The following is a 16,834-nucleotide window of genomic DNA, read 5'->3' as shown; positions in this document are numbered from 1 at the left end:
TAGGTGGCACTAGAGTTTGTCTACATCCTCCCTGAATAATTTGCATATTTCCCAGAGGAGCATTGCGGCTTAAAGTCTCCTCACCACTGGAATGATGTAGGTTCCCCTTTAGAAGAATTAAAAGTGAACGGAAACATCCCAAGGTTCATGGAAATGTCCTAAAGGATGAAACAAACAACAGTGTCTTCTGTCATATGTACCAAAACACAGAACCACAATGGAGAGACATTTTTTTAATTTTGTTACAGGGCAACCTCTCCTATATGTACTCAGCCATGTAGAGGGTTTGATATTGAACCAATTTAAAGTGTAATTTTAAATCTTTGCATTGTTATGTTCTGGAGAAAAAGAAACCACCAGCGCACTCTCTAGTAAAGTTAGTACAGATGCAAACATGGAGAATTTCTCATTTAGTCCCAATAGACCTAGATGTCATCTAAGTTTATTCTGTATGTCTTCTGATTGTATCACTATTTCTTAATCATCTGTACTCGTCTATATCATAGTTTGATACAGGGCTTAATGGATTGTCTACTACTGTACAAGTACACCTAGATATCATCTAACTTTCTTCTGTAGGTCTTCTGATTGTATCACTGATTTTTAATTATGTGTACTCATCTATTTCATAGTTTGTTAAAGGCTTAATGGATTGTCTATTACTGTACAAGTAGACCTAGATGTCATTAACTTTCTCCTGTATGTCTTCCGATTGTATCACTGTTCTTTAATCATATGTACTCGTCTATTTCATAGTCTTATAAAGGGTTTAATGGATTATCCACTACTGTACAAGTAGACCTAGATGTCATCCAACTTTCTTCTATATGTCTTCTAATTGTATCACTGGTTTTTAATCATCTGTATTTGTCTATTTCATAGTTTGACAAAGAGCTTAATGGATTGTCTCCTACTAGATAAACCCTTCTTAACAGTCCCAGTATCCATCATAAAATAAAAATTCCTAATATTTATTTATCAAATTAGTGCTGTTACTCCGATAGCAATGTTGTGTCTCCCACCAGTCACATACTATTGTACCTAAAGATGAACAAATCCATTAGCACTGCTCTGATCTGGCATCCAGTATTCTGTGGTAGCAGGTTTTCACCCCTGTGTCTACCATCCTGGGTGCTTCTGACGCTCACTAGACACTGATGCATGACGTCCTTGGGTCTAGTGAGTGCCAGAAGTGCCCAGCGATGGGCTGCTGCCACATAAGATGTGACTGCTGCATGTACAGTTGATTGGCTCCAGCTTTTACTATTCTACCATAGTGGACTTCTGCTCAGGATACTGAAGGCTGCAGCTGATCAGCATTCACTAATTGGCTGCAGCAGTCATGTGACATTAAATTAGATCACATCCCTGCTGCACTTTGGGACTAGTCAGGGAGGTAAGTATGCAGCTTTTTTATTTCATATTCGACAGTGAAACTGATAAAAAAGAGCCTACTGAAAAATTGTTATGACTTGTCACTGGAAATACAATACAGTACTGCACAATTACTTTAATTCAGGTGTCCTGATTGGGGCATTATGCACATTACTAGGCTATCTGTTGTTCAAGAGATAATGAATGGTGCGCATGTTCAATCGCAACTCCATTCGGCCAAGACACTGAAGAGCATCATTCATTGGATCATTTAGTGTCAACAAGTGAAGAAAAAGGAATCAGCTTCCGGGAAAATTTTCAATAAAAGCTGCTTCTTTATTGGATTCCCTAAAATTATAGAAAATAGTGAATCTCACAAGAAAAAGACAAGAGTCACAACCAGCAATGGACACCAAACGCGTTTCGATCAGAAACTGATCTTCCGTGGCGTTGGAGGATTAAATACCGAAGTATGTCGTGAGCTGGACTACTTCTATTATACTCATTGTTCATCATTACATTATCCACTCTCCCATGGATTGATGGTAACTTATAATTTTGGTACAAGCTCTTTAATGCTTAGTAGTGATGAGTGAATGCTAACTATTCGGGCTCGGGTTATTCTCTACCGAATACCTAGTACTATTCCAGTATTCTTCACGAATAACAAACATTAAGCAAATCACTGGGAAACCCCAGCATTTTTCTGAGAAATCTTCAAGAGATATGCTCAGGTTCCCTATTGACTTGCATTAGGTTCATTAGTCGTGACGAATACTGGAATAGTGCTAGGTATTCTGTACGAATAACCCGAACCCGAATTTTAGCATTTGCTCATTACTAATCACAGATTATGAAACACCCTCTGATAATGATGGCAAAACCAAGGAGGACTAAAGGAAACTGAGGGATTGAAGAAACAGTTTGAGACCTATAGGATTCATTATTAAAGGGGCTGTCTGGTCACAGCATATTGATAACCTATCCATTTAATATGTCATCAATATCAAATCAGTAGAGGGTCTGACACCCACATGCTAGATGTACATTCTTTCAATGGAGCTGCAAAATCCAGATCCAGTCATTGTGTAGCAGCCTCTACCAGGTACTGCAGAGCAGCTCCTATCAAAAGAATAAGAAATGAGCTGCAGAACTAGCTACGCATTGAGTTGAGCCGTAGCAAATCAAAACTGATCGTTGGGGGTGCCATATGTCATACCACACTGACTTGATATTGATAACCTACCCTATATATATGATATGGGGTATTAGTATACTGTGACCGCACAGCCTCTACCGTTTCCAACATGCAACATTTTCACTGTAAACTTCATATTTCATTTTCAAAACTTAGTTTCCTTTGTACATTTGTGTCGCGCAGGATTATTCTATCCATTAAACCACTGCCCACATGAAACAATAGGATGGTTTTAATCTGATAAATTGTATTCTCTAACTTTTAAATCCCAAGAAGCAAGAACCGAAGAATGAACCGAGATCCCATTGGTGCAGTAAGTGGAGCAGCACAAGATTTACAGATTATCCTCTTTACAGATGACACTACACTATCGAGTGAAATGCAGAATGTAATTTTTGTTCAGAAGGATTTAGAACATGGGACACGGCATTCTGTCATAATATCTCAGCGATATAGAAGCTTAATAGCACTAACACGGAGAATGCTTTCCAAGGGAAGATTAGAGAAGTGCTGCCTGATAATACTGTCACGTTATGGGAATGTAACAAATGCAAATTTTGGACGGTGTATCTGGGTACTTATCGCAGTATCACAGTCACTAATCCTTTAAACTTCTCAGCTTCCTTCCAAGGCAATTGATCACTTCGATAACTGGTGTCTTTCATCATTCTTTAGGAGAATCCACTTTACTTTCTGTACAATGTAAATTTGTTTAAAAATTTGCTTTATTGGATGTGTTAAATATTTTTTTTCTACATTTTCCGGCAGTTTAATAGGAAAGGGTTCTTTACAGTTAGAGCAGTCAGATTGTGGAATGCCCTTGTTCTTTATTCGTGAAGAATACTGGAATAGTACTTCAGTATTAGTTACGAATAATCCAAACCCGAATAGTTACTATTCGCTCATCACTAGACATAATGTAAAACAATGTAAAAACAAACAACATTGCTGTATACATGTTCAGCAATTTGTTACTCTGTTTAATGGCTTTTAATGAGGATACATGTGAAAAGATGCCAGTGGCGGAGCAGCTGAGAAAACAAAAGTGAAAACGCCAGCGGAGTCACGTCAGAATAAAAAGCCACCGGGTTTATGCACATGTAGCTATGTGCGCACGGAGTTTGAGGAGTTTATTGGATTCTCTGTAAAAAAAAAAAAAAAAAAAACACCTGAAAAAAATCACTAAGACTAAGGGCAGTGTTACACGCACCGATTTATCGTGCAATCGCATTAGTGATCGCACCCGCCCCCGTCATTTGTGCATCACGAGCAATTTGTTGCCCGTATTGCACAAAGTAGTTTACCCCCGTCACACGTGCTTACCTCCCGAATGACCTCGCTGTGAGCGGCGAACATCCTCTTACTGAAGGGGGAGGGATGTTTGGCGTCACAGCGACATCACACAGCGGCCAGCCAATAGAAGCGGAGGGGCGGAGATGAGCGGGACATAACATCCTGCCCACCTCCTTCCTTCTGCATTGCCGGCAGGACGCAGCTAAGCTATGTGCATCGTTCCCGGGGTGTCACACGGAGCGATGTGTGCTGCCTCAGGAACAACGAACAACTGGCGCGCAGAAGGAGGAACGACTTTATGAAAATGAACGATGTGTCAACGAGCAACGATAAGGTGAGTATTTTTGCTCGTTCACAGTCGTTCATAGCTGTCGCACGCTACGATATCTCAAACGATGCCGGATGTGCGTCACGGAATCTGTGATCCCGACAACATATCGCCCGATATATCGTAGCGTGTGACGCTGCCTTAACACTTAAAATACTTTTCCTACTCATTTCTATTGTAAAAACCACCTTTGTATTCATATGTTACATTTTTTTGTGTTTTGTTCCCTTTCAGGTCCTGAGAAATGCCTGATAAAAAAAAATAGTGCATGTCAGTCTCTGAATCTTCTAAACTACTTCAAGCTACACACTATCCGATAAAACATACAGACAGAGCAGTACAAGAACTGAACTGGTGAAGAAAAATAAAAGGTCAATTCATTTGCAAATAGCAAAGGTGGGTATGAAAGAGTATATAGACTCATAAATATATAAATAAAGTACACATTAGTATAAAAGAAATCATATATATATATAATAAGAAATCATATATATATAATACCCAGTGGCAAAAAACGTGCATGAGAATTTTTGGAAACATAGTAAAGTGCAAAGTGGCATAATGAATAAACTCACCGGCCAGGCAAAGCGCAACCGACATACGTTTCGCACTCTAGCTTCATCAGGGTGATCAGGGGTGGAAAAAAAACAGTCCAGCACTAAGGCGGGCTTCGCACACTATGACATCGCAGGTGCAATGTCGGTGGGGTCAAATCGAAAGTGATGCACATCCGGCGTCGCAGTCGATATCGTAGTGTGCAAATCCTTTTTGATACGATTAACGAGCGCAAAAGCGTCGTTATAGTATCATCGGTGTAGGGTCCGACATTTCCATAATGCCAGTGCAGCGACAGTTACGATGTAGTTCCTCGTTCCTGTGGCAGCACACATCGCTGTGTATGAAGCTGCAGGAGCGAGGAACATCTCCTACCTGCGTCCCGGCTGCAATGCGGAAGGATGTAGGTGGGCGGGATATTTACATCCTGTTCATCTCCGCCCCTCCGCTGCTATTGGCCGCCTGCCATGTGATGTCGCTATGACGCCACACAACCCGCCCCCTTAGGAAGGAGGAGGGTCGCCGGCCAGAGCGACGTCGCAGGACAGGTGAGTGCATGTGAAGCTGGCATAGCGATAATGTTCGCTACGCCAGCAATCACAAGATATCTTTCCTCCTCTGTCCCCTACTCCAATGTAAGTTCCTTGGAAGGAATAAATCATGTGCCATTTCTTTGTACTGACGACACATGAATTTATGAGATTGCCTTTCAATATACAAGCCCTTCCATCCAATGTAAAAATCTACAGTGTTGGCCAAAAGTTATGAGACTGACACAAATTTTACTTTTCACAAAGTTTACTGCTTTAGTGTTTTTAGACCTCGTAGTTGGGTATTTCTATGGTTACTGAAGTACAATTATAAGAATGTAATATGTTTTCAAAATGTTATTGACAAATACATCAAGTTGATGAAAAGACTGATGCTGCGATTCATTAAGACTAGGATTGTACAGGTCAATCTTAATGAAGGAGGCATGGTGGAGTAAGAAGTGGAAAAACGATGTAAACGCCACTTAATGAATTAGGCTCTTACAAAAAGTTTGCACCTTACAAGAAATCGTACTCTAGTGAGGGACTGGAATAAGATTTCTGGCATAGGGTACGCTACATCTGATCATGAACAAGACAACTATTCATTGCCGCAACCCATCACGCCAAAGAGAACACCAAAACTCTAATAAAAAATAGCGGAACTTCACACTGTGCAAAAATGTGGAGTCTTATCAAATTGTTTTATGACAGTTTTCTGCCAGATATCCCAAATAATCTGAAGGGGTTTTATCAGAGAAAATAAATAAATTTACACCAGTCCACTACCATGAGTCCGATCTGAGACCATTGATGTGTAGTTACTTTTCATCCACTCACAATTTTGGCTAAAAACACTGCCATGATCTTCAAGAGATCTATACAGGGGTGATATTACACTGTGATCATGGGTTTTTATCTTTGTTTTTATACACCCTAATATAGTGTGTGCTTTTGCAGCTACTGCTTGACATTGATTACTGCTACTTAACTTACTTGTAAAGAAAATACCCAAGTGCTTCTCTCCTGTTCTGTAGTACTTTAACTTTGCTCCTTTGAACTTAACGAGATTATAAGACACACTTTTCCTCCCAAAAATATGGGAGGAAAATGATGGGTGTGTCTTCTAAGCCGGATCTCATGGTGAAGAATGGTCACCGAAGGCAGGGTCAATAATACTGTGCGCTGTGCGGATGGTGCTCATGCTTGCTGCGGGTGGTGAGGCAGGGCCATCCTGAAAATTTAGTTGGTGCAGGCTTTAAATAATGGCGTCTGGAGTCAGCGCGTGAGCAGATGGAGCCCTCAGCTGCGAATGCACCGCTTCCGGCCCATTAATCTGGAAACCTAAGGAAAATGGAGCCCGGAGGTGGCGCATACACAGATGAGATCTCGGCTTGTCATTAAGCCAATAGCTGAATCTGTGCACATGCCGACTCCGGGACAGTTGTTGAATCTTCCTGCCTCATAACGCCCACAGAGAGTGTGCCTCCCCAGTGTCAGCAGCCGGGCTGCTCGGATCTGGATCTGCAGTGGCTCGAGGAGCGTCTGGACCCGGGGGTCGTGCGGCCACTCAAATGAGAAGGTATTTACAGGGGATTGTATATTTAGAATTCGTGATGCTACCCATGGTGTGTGGTAATATGGAGTACCACTGCTGCAGTTGGGAGTACCCGTGGGCAATGGAGTGGGGCAGCCGGATGTTAGAACCCTCCACGGGTAGGGGAGATGCCCCGGGACTCGGTGATGGGAGCTAGGGGGTGCCGTGGGGAGCGAAGAGGGACACTTTCATACTCACACAGTCCACAAAGCTGACACCGACAACTGGATAAACCAAAGTTCTGGACACAGCTGCCGCTGAGGGGTGCTAGTTTGGTCCTGTCCCTGATGGTGCTGCCTGGTGATCTGTGACCTTCCTCCTGGCACTTAGTTCTCTTCTTAGTTGGCCCCGGTAGCATAAAACTAGTCGGCTACCGCCCCCAGTGTGGCTAAGTGTGGGAGCTTACGCTCAGGGTTCACGCTTGGGATTTGCTGGACCGTTTTAGTGAAAAGTCTTATTCCTCTCATTGCGCTAGTACCCCGATTTTGGAGCGGGTGGAGAACAGATTTTGAAGGCTCCATTCTCATCGGGTAAATTGTCAGGTTGCCTGAAGCTACTCCCTGACCTAGGGTCCACGTACCCCGTCGTGCCCTGGTCCCAGCCCGGTGATGGTACAAGGCCCGCGGCTGTCCTCCTTGACAGTTCCGTGCCCCTTGTCACGATCCCCTGTGACCGGGGGTCCAGCTCCTACTAGGCCCAGACCACCGTCTGCAACCTAGTTGCTTCCAAGGAGCCTGGCTCCTGACCTCCTCTCTCCTTAACTCCTCACACTTCACTCTTGACTATCCAACTGAACTAATCCTAACACTCCTGACCTCCCCTTAACCAACCCACCAAGTGGGCGACCCTATTCCACTCAGGCCGTCCACTGGTGTGTCTGGTGGGTGTGGTGCAGAGTGTACCTAGGATTTTATTGACTGATGTAGGCAACACCATATAGCTGGGGACCCATAACCAAGGAGTAGGTGGATATTGCACAGAAGGGCAGATTGCACAATACCCTGTGACTACCTGATAGTCCAGGGGCGTCATGCGAGCATCTGCAACACCCACTGTACCACCCTCAGCATCGCCCTGCTCCTCTACCACCTCAGCCTCCTGTGATCCCGTTCCACCACCGCTGGAACCCTCCCTCCCCCGGTAAGACACTATCGAATTAAAAGACGGACCCCATATTTTATTTTTTACCTTTTTTTTCCCTCCAAATTTGGTGTGCATCTTATAAAACGAACTTTCAGTGCATACTTATTTTACCTGCAGTACTATTTAATGGCAGACATATTGCTTCCAGTCTACTGCTGAAACGGAAGTGATGATGCACTTCCACTTGGGAAAACAAGTGACTCAATCAGATCATCACAACAGCACGGAGATTAGATGTGATACTCAATTGTCTATGGATTGTCTTGGCCTAATCATATTCTCATGCCCTCTTAGTAAATAGCAGTAGAAGGAAATCGTCCATTATGAGGCTTCTATTACTTTTTACAAGATAAATTCACTGTATTTTCCCATTAAATGGAAACTCTTAGTACAAACAATCCAAGTACTAGTACCCAAAAATAGAAGAAATCTTTGGATTCTGACCAATGTCATTAATGCTAAAAAATACTACTAAAAAAGAATGAGAAGTCTGCAAAAGATCTGGCAAATGTTCCACAAATAGTAAAATTGGTAGATTTTATATTACCTAGTTAAACTACAGATACCAATTTTTAAGATACTATTCAACAAGTTTATACATTTAGGAATGTAAAGATATGATGGCCAGGAAATCCAAAAATAAAAATAAATACAAAGGAGAAAACCGTGATTTATTTGACAAAATAAAAATGTATCATCGATACCAAAGCTCTATGAAAGTATTTTGCAGTCTTTTTTTAAACTTTTTGCAGCAAAAGAAGTGTAATACAAGAATAAAAATAGTAGAAATGTCATTATGAATTTCATAAAAACATTTTTGTTTTTATTATTGTCTCATAAAATAGACCAAAAGTCATTGTAAAACAGATTTGTCATTGAAATTTCTGGGTCCCAATACAAAATCTGTAACAGGACCACTTAAAAATATCATGTAATTTATACATTACAAAGCCCATATCCACAGGTCCTGATTGCCACCAGAAACTTTTACATCCTCTATAAAAAACACCCCTGTTGTAATCTCTCCTCATCATCTCCCACCTCGTCTACTGCAACCTCCTGCTCTCTGTCCTCCCTTCCAACACTCGTGCACCCCTCCAATCTATCCTAAACTCTGCGGCCTGCTTAATCCACCTCTCGCCTCGCTACTACCCAGCCTCGCCACTCTGCCAATCCCTTCACTGGCTTCCCATCACCCAACGACTCCAGTTCAAAACACTAACCATGACTTACAAAGCCATGCACAACCTGTCTCCAGACTCTCCCCTACCGTGGAAAGCTTCAAGAGGAACATCAAGACCCACCTCTTCCAACAAGCCTACAATAGCCCTCAGTCCAGTAGACCACTGCGCAACCAGCTCTGTCCTCACCTATTGTACCATAACCCATCCCCTGTAGACTGTGAGCCCTCGCGGGCAGGGTCCTCTCTCCTCCTATACCAGTCTGTTTTGTACTGTTAATGATTGTTGTACGTATACCCTCTTTCACTTGTAAAGCACCATGGAATAAATGGCACTATAATAATAAATAATAATAATAATCTAATAAATGTAAGCTGACATAGCTTTATGTCGAGAGATATGGTTGTGTTTGATGCTGTTATAATTCAGACATAGAAATATTCATAAGTTTTAAGAAACTGGAATATTGGGAGAAAAATAACTGAAGAGTAACAGAAGTATCTATACAGTACATGAAAAAACTTCCCTGCTGGTATATATTCCTCAACTTTGAAAGTGTGTAAAACAGGTTCAGGGAATGAAACAGCGTAGTAAAGGCGACTCCGTGATGACGCACAAGTATTTATTTTACAGCAACAAAGAGTTAGCGGAATTACGAGATAATGCAAACACAGTATAAATGACTTTCAGGAGTTAAGGGTGCTTTACATGCTGCGACATTGCTACCGATATATTGTCGGGGTCACGTCGTTAGTGACGGACATCCAGCGCCGGTAGCGACATCGCAGTGTGTGACACTAAGGAGCGATAATCAACGATCGCAAAATCGTTCAAAAACGGTGATCGTTGACACGTCACTCCTTTCCTTAATATCACTGCTGCCACAGGTACGATGTTGTTAATCGTTCCTGCGGCAGCACACATCGCTATGTGTGACACCGCAGGAACGACGAACATCTCCTTACCTGCGTCCACCGGCAATGCGGAAGGAAGGAGGTGGGCGGGATGTTACGTCCCGCTCATCTCCGCCCCTCCGCTTCTATTGGCCAGCCGCTTAGTGACGCCGCAGTGACGTCTCTATTACGCCGAACGCCCCTCCCCCTTGAAGGAGGGATTGTCCGGCGGTCATAGCGACGTCGCTGTCAAGGTATGTGCGTGTGACGCTGCCGTAGCGATAATGTTCGCTACGGCAGCGATCACCAAATGTCGCACGAGCGACGGGGCAGGTGCTATCGCGCACAACATCGCTAGCTATTGCTAGCGATGTCGCAGCGTGTAAAGCACCCTTTAGATCAATACAAGATCAGAAATATACAAAATGTAGATATGATATTTTACATACAGTTATTAATGACTAACAGCGTAAATTTCGACTTCAGCCTCTCTGTCAGGGGGAATGTCAGTGTCACCTCAACTGGTCACCACTCCTCCTTAACTGAATGGGTAAGTAAAACAAGAACTAACACAGTAAATCAGCAAATGGAGTCTAACGGATCTACGGTACAAGGCGTATTTCCAATTCTCGTTAGTAACATTTCTCAATTAGTACAGTACTGCTGAACAAGAGGCAATGGCCTGGCTCACTCAGCACTCCTCTCTTCTGGTCGGTGTTCTGTGTTCAGTGCTTGACCACAAAATCTGGTCCTCGGAATGTAGGCTTTGGAGCTAGATGGTGAAGTCTGGTCCTTGGTATCAAAGCTTTTGTGTTTGACCACAAATTCTGGTCCTCAATATCTGGGCTTCAGTGCTTGACCATGAAGTCTGGTCTTCTTTATCTTGGCTTCGATGTTTGACCTCGAAGTGTGGTCCCTGGTATCTTGGCTTCGGTGCTTGACCAGAAGTCTGGTCCTTGGTATCTGGGCTTTGGTGCTTGACCACGTAGTCTGGTATTTGGTAACTGGGCTTCGGTGTTTGACAACAAAGTCTGGTTCTCTCTGGGTTCGAGACGTTCTCAGTTGCTTCTACTGCAATGGCCACAAGCTTGCTCCACTGCTGACATGTTTGCCTCCTGTCAAGTCTTGGCACCAACGTCTCCTCTTCTTGAGCACCCAGAGCTGTTATATTAGAGAACTACGCCACAACTGTCATAAGACCCAGTGTCTTCTCCAAATTCTCCCCTGAGGAAAACACACCCTATTCTTCAGTTTTCGTCTGCAAGGTACAACGAGCAGATGGTGACATTTGCTCACAGATGCTGTAGGATATTGGACATGTGTATAGTCTGTCTGCCATCCCATTACAAGAAGGAAAAGTCATGAAAGTCAAAGGATAAATAGACATGTTAATGATATGGAAATGATGGAAAATTGAAACAAAATTTTAAAAACATCTTGTTTTTTTCAATATAGAGTATGAGCTCCATGCACAGAAATGCCCGCACATGCAAAGCCTTGGCTGCCATCAATTAGGTTATTAATGGTTGTCTCTGAGGAACGTCAAGCCCCGATTAATTAATTTGGGCAAATCATCAAGATCCACTGCTGACATCTGCAGGTCATGGTGGTGGAACCTATGTACAGCCATTTCTCCAAAGTGTTCCGGGAGCTATTTTTCAACATGACACATTTTTGATAATTTGCATATCATTATCATGCATATCAATCCTGTAACTTCCATCATTCCATGGAGTGTAGTAATTCCAGTAATAATTCCAGAATGGAGTCTATGTAATGACTATTATATACATTACAAGAGTTCTTCCGAGCAACTGGACATTTTGTTCATGTTAAGGATCCCTGCACATTCTACAAATTTGTTTGCTGGAAATCTAGGTAAAATCTGTATGGATTACATGTAGGTTTTGCTGCGCATTTTATTGCGAAGTTGCCCAAAAATTTACCATGATTTCCACAAAAAGATTTGACATGAATCATACCTAAAATCTGCACCACAAGTCAATTTAGTTGTGGAAAATCTCAATGACATGTGCATAAGAGTTGCTCATAATGGGTTTATTTTCTCAATTTCAGAACTTTAGGTTACGGTACACCCTCAAGTTTCCTGCATAGTAAATAATAATGGCCAATGTAGGCAGCAGATATTTTTCCCAGCAATTGCATGACATTTCTTAATTTAAAATCTCATACACAATTCTGATATTATAAGCTGAGGATTGCCTACTTAATTTTATATTTTTGTCTGGACAGATTATACAAAAAAAAATATAGACAACATTTTTTTTTTCAAGCAACACATCGGACAACCATAATAAATTATTAAGTTGGGTATGTGTACTGCCCATTGTGCTGATATGACGTTAGCAGCATTCACCATTACCTGTAAAATGATGATAATTAGGCTATGTTCAAACAGTATAGAATTAGCCACTGGTAAAGTACCACATCAATTAATAGAATAGTCAGCCGGGGTACAAGAAATAAAACTTAACTTTTAATATATTCCTTAAAAGAAGCCGGAGATCCCAACCTCAAATAAAATGTTATCTTAAAATAGCCAAAACAACACACAGTGCCCCTCAGCATGTAAGGGGGGGGGTTTCAAACGGCCAGAAGGTCACTTCTTATATGATAACAGTCTGGTAAGCTGACCACTGTAAATCTGCAAAAACAGGGCAGCTACCAACAGGATATGGACCACCTCAGTACCACTGGGTCACAATAAATCACTGTTTTTTATATAAAGAAAAGGTGGAACGTGCACAGTGTTTTTAAAGGCCCGCTGCTGCCGCCTGCATGTCCTGCCCAGTCCGTGTGAACCTAGGACTGGTGCGTGTTAAACTCCCCTGACGAATACTAAATGTAAGAAACGCGTCGGGAGAACGGGGACACCAGGACCTCATTTCCTATTAAGGGGACCATATGCTTAGTCCATGCAAGGACCATTGGGACGCCCTGAGTGCTATGAGGATCCTTTAGAGTGAAGGTGGAGGGATCGTTTCTGGGTGAGACCGTTCCACCTTTTCTTTATATAAAAAACAGTGATTTATTGTGACCCAGTGGTACTGAGGTGGTCCATATCCTGTTGGTAGCTGCCCTGTTTTTGCAGATTTACAGTGGTCAGCTTACCAGACTGTTATCATATAAGAAGTGACCTTCTGGCCGTTTGAACCCCCCCCCCCCCCCTTACATGCTGAGGGGAACTGTGTGTTGTTTTGGCTATTTTAAGATAACATTTTATTTGAGGTTGGAATCTCCGGCTTCTTTTAAGGAATATATTAAAAGTTAAGTTTTATTTCTTGTACCCCGGCTGACTATTTTATGTTCAAACAGTGCATCTTTGCTAACCACAAAGATGCAGCGTTTTTGGACCCAAAAACACACAAAAAACGCACCCGCGACTAAAATGCATTAAAAAAACGCATGCGTTTTTGACGCGTTTTTAACCACATTTTGCCCAATGCATTTTTTAAGTCAAATCTATTGACTGGAAGGGCTCAAAAACACTGGAAAAGTGCAAAAAGAATTGAAATACTGTATCTTCAAAAACACAGCCAAGATGCAGACAAAAAATGATGCCTTGTGTGGACAGCAAAATAGAAATCTCATAGACTTTGCTACAGGAAGGAAATGCATGCATTTTGGTACATTTTTGTGACCTCAAAAATGCAGTAAAAGATGCAGTGTGTGAACATAGCCTTACAGTCAGAATAATCTGTACAAGTTTCTTCAGCTTCATAAAAATCAGACATTATTTTTTTTACAGACAAGGGAAAAAGTGTCCTATTTTTACGTACTGTCCATGGAGTTCTGAAGGTTGGTACCCTGTCTTCATCTTTTATCACTTGCACTCTGGTGAGTCTTTATCAGCATGTGACCTGCCGAATTGCTCCAGTGTTTTATGGAGCAAGCCAGGGGTCATTTTTCATTGCAAGTCTATGAGAGCCTCTTTCTTGCTCTCATAGACTTGCATTGAGAGCTTGTCATTATTACTTCTGACTTTAGGTCAGCCAGAAGTTGCGGTGGCAAAATTATATCATGAGACTGGAGTATCACTGATAAAGGTGCAAATGGCAGCAGATGAGTATAATACTCAAGTCAGGGACCATAGGTTAATAGCACCACTGCAGCACTGAAAAACAGACAAACGCTGTAGGAAAATTATTTTCTCATTTGTTACCTATATCCAAACCAGTTTTATACACCAGCAATGATTAAATAACTTAATACAGTTTCCTTTGTCAAAAAACTGCAATGTATCCAAAAAAGTCAGATGCTCTATAAGTCATCCATTTTTTCTTACGCACTCATAGACTTGACTGGATGAGTCTTATCCAACACATGGAGGAAACTAGTGCATGCTGCAATTTTTTCACGCACAGATTTGGTTTGTTAATAAAAAAAAAAACCTACTATTCTGCATTGCCCCATTGAGTAGCATTTTGCCGAGTGCTGTCTGTTTTTTCTCGAACAGCATTCGGACCAAAAAAGTTCATGTAAACCAACCTTAAAGTTCAGGAGATTTTCTGGAGGAAATAATTATATATTATGCCCACTTATTTAGTGCCAACATATTCCGCAGCACTTTACAGACATCGTCATCACTGTCCCCATTGGCGCTCACAATCTATGTTCCCTATTAGTTGATCTTTGGAGTCTTGGAGGAAACTGAAGCATTCGGAGGAAACCCCTACAAAGACGGGGAGAACACAAACTCTTTTCCATGGGAACTTGCCCTGAAGGTACACTATTCATAGTGTCACCAGAAGTAAACATCAACTTCATTGTATTAAAAAGCAAACCAAAAAATAACAGTGGAATAATGCTATAAACTATAAACTATCCTTATGATTTGCTTTATAAGTTAGACTTTACATACCGGACATGGAAGTGAAGCTCTCCTCTCTGACAGGGCACGGGATTGTCTTTTCCTATGGCTCCTGGCATCCCTCTCGCTTTCATCTATCCCTCGATGTCCCCAGAAGCTACTCATCCACTTGGCAAAGAGAATATCATCATCATCTTCCTCGTATTCCATGTACGACCGGGCCAAGTTTGGGATTCTCCCACCGGTGCCGTGGAAAGCCAGGGCAAGTTGTTGAGTGTTTCCGTCAAGTACAGAACAGCTATAGCTAGTGAAAGCTTTAGATCATTTCAAGCCGCCCCCCTCTTAAGCTGACTTTAAGGAAGGAGAAAAAAAAACAAAAAAAAAAAACAACAAAGCAGCAGTTGAAGCCACGGTTTTTTATATAAGCCAATCCCTTGTAATCTATTTATCAGCGGGGAAGGGAGAGGTCTTTTAATCTTTCCATTACATTGATGCCAAAGTCACACAGCCTAAAGGGTGCTAAATGCAAGTAGCACTGTGCTGTCCGGCTCCCCTGCTGCCCGTAGCTGTCAATAGCTGTCAGGTCCAGCAGACCAGAACATGCCTTCTAGGTACAGCGCGTGCTATGATTCCAATAAGGCAGCAGCTATGAAAATTGGAATGGACGTATTGACAATCGCCAGAAACTGGCAGACTTGTTCTAGAAGTTAAACAGGCGCGTATGAATTCTCCACCCGGGTGACAGCTATCACCAGAGCGGAGAATGCGGCTGCTCCGAGGCTCACAGAGGCTTTTTCCTCTGCTCTATGCTTAAAATTATATCACAGAATGCAAAAAAAAGAAACTGCTGTAGAATTTAATCAACTCTGGGAAATGTGATTTTCTGAAAGCAATCTTTAAAAGACATTACAATTTATAGAGGTGGCTCCATTATCCTCTAAACTTATATATTAATAAACATTCAGAAACATTGTCTATATTGGATTAGATACAGTAATACAGGAGGAGAAATTGCAGCAGAGCATACACAGGTCCTCATAAAATGATTTTGGGTGGAATGTATAATCATCAGATGTGTATGGGATCCTCCCAACTTTCCCCCCACAGATGATTTGGGGGGAGAGAAGAATTGGGCTGTTAATAATAATCAACTCTTTTGTACAACTGAAAGATAAGCCTCTACCAGATCTCTCTATAAAATTAGACACAAAAGAAAACCACTCCAGGCTCCTCCAATGCAGCTAAACCCCATAGCTGCAATTGTCATGACTCCTCAGCTTCTTCCACAGACATGCTCCTTCCAAAGTGGTTTGCATAAGTATGAAGATTTTATAACTAGCATCAGATGGTTAGACACGTGAAGATTTATAGAAATTTGTACAGTACAGTTTATAGATGTGGCTCCATTATCCTCTACACTTATATATAATTAACATTCATAAACATTGCTTAAATTGGATTGGATTCAGTAATAAAGGAGGAGAAATTGCAACAGAGCATACAAAGGTCCCCATAACATGATTCTGGTGAAAATGGACAATCATCAGCTACGTATGGGATCTTCACAACTTTCCCCCAGCAAATGATTTTGGAGGAGAGAATGATTGGGCTGTTAATAATAGACAATCCTTTTGTTCAACTGGGAGATGAGCCTCTACATAAAAGACACTACTGCGTATGGGGAAGTTGGGAGATTAGTGTCACGCAGTGACTACTGGGACTCCACCAAGTATAAGGGAACTCCAATCGAGCACCGCAAAACACAGGGTACACAGGAGGCACAGTACAATGGTGGGTCCTTGTGCTAGAAAGAAGAGAGCAAGGTCACCTATTGCCACTCACCTGTGACTGATCCCTGCACTTACTAGCATCCCTATACTACTCCTTCCTCCTGCTGCCGATCTCATGCCT

General features: G+C 42.0%; 1 protein-coding gene across 1 annotated transcript in view; it reads right to left on the bottom strand.

Annotated features, from left to right (window-relative positions):
• LNP1 (leukemia NUP98 fusion partner 1) overlaps positions 1-15,233 on the bottom strand; it is a 55,528-nt gene extending 40,295 nt beyond the window's left edge. Inside the window, exon 1 of the mRNA XM_075335151.1 lies at positions 14,975-15,233. Coding sequence (XP_075191266.1) covers positions 14,975-15,133 — 159 coding nt within the window. The 5' untranslated portion in view covers positions 15,134-15,233. The remainder of the gene's footprint in view (positions 1-14,974) is intronic.
• Positions 15,234-16,834: the final 1,601 nt, after the last annotated feature.

The sequence above is a fragment of the Anomaloglossus baeobatrachus genome, chromosome 2 (assembly GCF_048569485.1).
Source record: "Anomaloglossus baeobatrachus isolate aAnoBae1 chromosome 2, aAnoBae1.hap1, whole genome shotgun sequence".
In the NCBI taxonomy this organism is placed as follows: Eukaryota; Metazoa; Chordata; class Amphibia; order Anura; family Aromobatidae; genus Anomaloglossus; species Anomaloglossus baeobatrachus.
The sequence above is the reverse complement of the archived record's forward strand: the minus strand, read 5'-3'. Positions and strand labels throughout refer to the sequence as shown.